The sequence below is a fragment of the Myotis brandtii genome, unplaced genomic scaffold, assembly GCF_000412655.1.
Source record: "Myotis brandtii unplaced genomic scaffold, ASM41265v1 scaffold404, whole genome shotgun sequence".
NCBI lineage: Eukaryota > Metazoa > Chordata > Mammalia > Chiroptera > Vespertilionidae > Myotis > Myotis brandtii.
Window position 1 is genome coordinate 126469 of NW_005365520.1, and position 4726 is coordinate 131194.

The following is a 4726-nucleotide window of genomic DNA, read 5'->3' on the forward strand; positions in this document are numbered from 1 at the left end:
GATGTCTTTTGATTGGAGCATTTAGTCCATTTACGTTTAAAGTTATTATTGAAAGGTACTTGTTTGTAGCCATTTCTATTTTTTGTGCCTGTTTTCTTTCTTAGCTTTTTATTTCTTCTTTTTATACCAGTCCCTTTAGCATTTTTTGTATTGCTGGCTTGGTGGTGATAAACTCCCGTAACCTGTTTTTGTCTGTGAAGCTTCTTATTTCCCCTGCAATTTTGAATGATACCCTTGCTGGATAGAGTATTCTTGGATTCAGTCCTTTGCTTTGCATCACTTTGTAAATTTCCATCCATTCTTTTCTGGCCTGATGTGTTTCTGTTGAGAATTCATTTTATCATCTAATGGGAGATCCCTTGAATGTAACTTTCCGTCTCTCTCTTGCAGCCTTAAAGATTCTCTCTTTGTCCTGAACATTTGCCATGGTAATTATGATGTGTCTTGGCGTGGGTCTTTTCGGGTTCATCTTGTGTTTTGGACTGTGCTTGTGTGACTTTTTTCTTCCCCACCTCAATGAAGTTTTCTGATATTATTTCTTCCAATAGGTTTTCTAACCCTCGTCCCTCTTTCTGTTGTTCTGGCACCCCTATTAAAATTCATAACTCTTTTACAGTCTCTTTCTTGAGTCAGTTCCAGACCTCCACCCTTTATGTGTATGTGTGTGTGATAGAGATTTGTATATATTTTTACACATATGTAATTTTGTTTTTACAAAAAAAAAAATTGAAACTTTCTATATAAATTCTATTGTAATTTGCTCCTTTCATTTATCAAATATAGCAAACATTTTTATATATCAGTTGATATATGTACATACCATCACATTTAAGGACTGGATAATATTTTATTGAATACACATATTATAATTTATTTAATCATTGTTTTGGGGGGACCTTTAGAATATTGCTAGAATTTAGCTATTACAAATAATGCTATAATTCAAATTCTTTTAATATGCTTTCTTTTTTAAAAAATATATATATTTTTGATTTCAGAGAGGAAGGGAGAGGGGAGAAAGAGATAGAAACATCAATGATGACAGAGAATCATTGATCGGATGCCTCCTGCACACCCCCTACTGGGGATGGAGCCCACAACCCGGGCATGTTCCCTTGACTGGAATCAAACCTGGGACCCTTTGGTCTGCAGACCGACGCACTATCCACTGAGCCAATCTGGCTAGGGCTCAATAGGCTTTCTTTCAATATGAGTTAATATATGATAAATATCTTATAAACTGAAAGTGTTGTATACATATTAATTGTATTTACTATTCTTTATTTTTATTATGTATATGTCCCATTTTCCCATTAGATTGTGATCACCTCTGAATGAGGCATTGGAATCCAACTGTCTTTGCAGTCCTCACAGCACATAGCAAAGTGCATCTTCATTCATCACATATTTGAAAGTAAAGATGATGGTCAGTCCTTGCTGTGGTCAGTGGTCCAATAGTGTGAAGTTGCTAGGCCTCAAACAAATTTAAGTTTTTTCTCAGACAAATATAGTTGCTTCGGGTTGCATCTGGTGGACTTGAACTCATAACCTGAACTTCATTATTTTCAGGTTAACAAATTGTTTCAGTCTGTTTTACATGTTTTCATTTAATATGTTAACGTGTCATTACCCCACTGGACAAAATGTAGCAGACAAACCACACACACACACACACACACACACACACGAACTGCTATGTACCTTCTTTCTCCCAGGAACAAATGAACAAAGATGATAATAACAAAATATGTCCAATTTGTATTCTCTAGAGAGTTTCCTGCATTTCTTCTCTTACATCAAGTTTTATTTCAAATTATGAATTTACTAGAGGCCCAGTGCATTCATGCACTGGGGGCAGGGTGTCCCTTAGCCCAGCCTGCCCCCTCTCCGGAAGCCCTCAGGGGATGTTCTACTGACAGCTTAGGCCCGCTCCCTGGGGAGCAGGCTTAAGCCACAGTCTGGCCTCCCTCTGTGGGAGGTGATCAGGTGATCAGGGGAAGGCGCCGCCCCCATCACCCTGCCGCTGCTGCTGCTGCTGGCTGCCTCAGTTGCTTGCCTTTGGCCCTCACAGCCACTGCAGCTTGTCTAGAACAGTGGTTCTCAACCTTCTGGCCCTTTAAATACAGTTCCTCATGTTGTGACCCAACCATAAAATTACTTTCATTGCTACTTCATAACTGTAATGTTGCTATTGTTATGAATCGTAATGTAAATATCTGATATGCAGGATGGTCTTAGGTGACCCCTGTGAAAGGGTCGTTCGACTGCCAAAGGGGTCGCGACCCACAGGTTGAGAACCGCTGGTCTAGAAGGACATCTGGAAGGATGTCTGGAAGGACATTCTGCTGTCTGGTCTAATTAGCATATTATGCTTTTATTATTATAGATTCTTCTTGCCATAGTTGCCTCAAGGTGAGAGTACAAAGTTAACAACATTCAATAAAACAGGTGAAACCATAAAAACTTCTGTCAGCATTATAAGGTTGTTATAAAAATGCATGTTTGGGGGTAAATGTACTATGAGCATTTTTCTTATTAGGAAAAACCCATTTTTTCCCAGCATTTTATTATGAAAAAAAAGTTTTCATTGAATTTATGGGGGTGACATTGGTTCACAAAGCCATACAAGTTTCTAGTGTACAACTCAACAAAATATCTTCTTAACACTGCATTGTGAGCTCATCACCCCAAGCAAAGTCTCTTTCTGTCCCCATTTCTTCCTCCTTTGCTCACCTCCACCTACCCCCACTCCGTTTCCCTCTGGCTATCACTACATTGTTGTCTGTGTGTATGTGTGTGATATATAGGTTTTTTTTCTTAATCCTTTCACATTATTTCATCCAGCCCCCAAACCCTCCTCCTCTCTGACAGGAAGATTTTTTAACATAAAGAGGACAACGTGAAAGAACTGTATGATGAACACCCAAGTACTAGACACCTAGATTCTATAATTAACATTTTATTTCACACATCTATCCATCTTTCTATCAATCCATTTGTGTATGTGTATATTTCAAAGTAAATCAGGCACATCAGTACTCTTCCTCCCTTCAGTGCCCATATCATTACCTAAAGAGGAAATCCAATTTTAAAAGCCAGGTACTCTGTCAGCGTAAAAAGGTGATGGGTTACAGCCTTCCTCAGGTAGGCTTGAAATTCTAAAGCTGGTCAGCCCCCAGGCATGATTGACTTTAGTCATGTTCCACAATGTCTTATGAGAGCAGAGAGATAGGAAATAAATTGTGGTCTTCCAGGGAAATGCTAAATGGCAAGTTGTTCTGTGATTGGGGGGAGGAATCTTTCAACCATAGCTGCTGCTTTAACTAAGGAAATTTGGGGCATCTCTTGGATGTGGAAAAGAAAAAAAATAGAGAGATATTTATAGATATAGATATCTGTGTGCATATGTATATATATGTGTGCATGTGTGTGCGTGTGTGTGTGTGTGTGTGTGTACATATATTCTGTGTTAACTCCATAACAGTGTGGCAAGGTAGATTTTATCTCTGCTTTATAATTGAGGGAAATGACTCAAGGGTTAAATTACTTGCCCAAGACTGCACAGCTAATAAATGTCAGGAAGACAAACTGAATATTTTTCTAGTCTCTACTTGGTTTGCTTGTCTCAGTGGGCTTCAATGTCACCTCTCAATTTGGTTCTCAGTCAGTCCCAGTTGGCCTGCTGGAGGGACTCAAGAGGACTGCATACTCAGAACTGGCCCTTGGTGTGGATGATTTTCTAGGAGGGGCTGCAGTCCAGAGTAGCCAAGTCAAGGCTTTAAGAATCGGGCTAAGTGTAAGCAGGGTAACTGAAAAAAGAGAATCCTGTCTGCCTCTGATTATCATGACTTGCTGATTTGTTTCCAGGTGTTTTGAAGTCTTATGCATCTATTGTCAGTCAGGCCACATTGAAGAGCCTTATGTCAGCATCACCAAGAAGCGACAAATGCCAAAAAATGGCCTCTCAGAGGAGATTGAGAAGGAAGTGGGCCAGGCAGAGGGCAAGATGTTCACCCACCGATCTGCATTCAGCCGGGCATCAGTGATCCAGGCTTTCCTGGGCTCAGCCCCCCAGCTGACCCTGCAGCTATATATAAGCACCTTGCAGCAGAACATCACTGTCGGAAGAAGTATGTATATCTTTTATCTCTGCCTTAATTTAGGGATCAACATGGGGAGCAAAACATAAAGTTTATTTTGTTTTAGGTAAAATTCATTCATAGGTGCATTCAGTCCTGAGTTTGCATTCCAGTTACTAAGCTCAAATATTAGTGAGTTGAAACAATAACAGTGTTTATTTGCTTATGAATCTGCAATTTTGGGAGGGCTAAAAGTACTCACCTATGCTTTACTGTGCATCAGCTGGGGTGGCCCAAAGATGGGAGGCTAGAATCCACTGGAGACCCATTCACTTATATTTCTTACTAGAGGTCTGGTGCACGAAATTTGTGCACCTGGGGAGTGATCCCTCCACCTGGCCTGTGCCCTCTCGTGGTCCGGGAGACCTCAGGGGATGTCTATCAGGCTTAGGCATGAGCCCGGCTTCTGGCTGAGCCTCGCTCCCCCTGTGGGCAGCTGACCACCAGGGAGTAGCTCCTGCATTGAGCATCTGCGCCCTGGTGGTCAGTGTGCGTCATAGCGACCTGCCATTCCACTGTTCGGTCGACTTGCATATTATCCTTTTATTATATAGGACTAGAGGCCCGGTGCACAAAAATTTGTGCAC

The 4726-nt window shown here is 40.9% G+C and overlaps 1 protein-coding gene across 1 annotated transcript in view; it reads left to right on the forward strand.

Annotated features, from left to right (window-relative positions):
• The window catches only part of XK (X-linked Kx blood group), a 108394-nt gene that overhangs the window by 16638 nt on the left and 87030 nt on the right, over window positions 1-4726 (forward strand). Inside the window, exons 3-4 of the mRNA XM_014545375.1 lie at window positions 2387-2412; window positions 3868-4130. Coding sequence (XP_014400861.1) covers window positions 2387-2412; window positions 3868-4130 — 289 coding nt within the window. The remainder of the gene's footprint in view (window positions 1-2386; window positions 2413-3867; window positions 4131-4726) is intronic.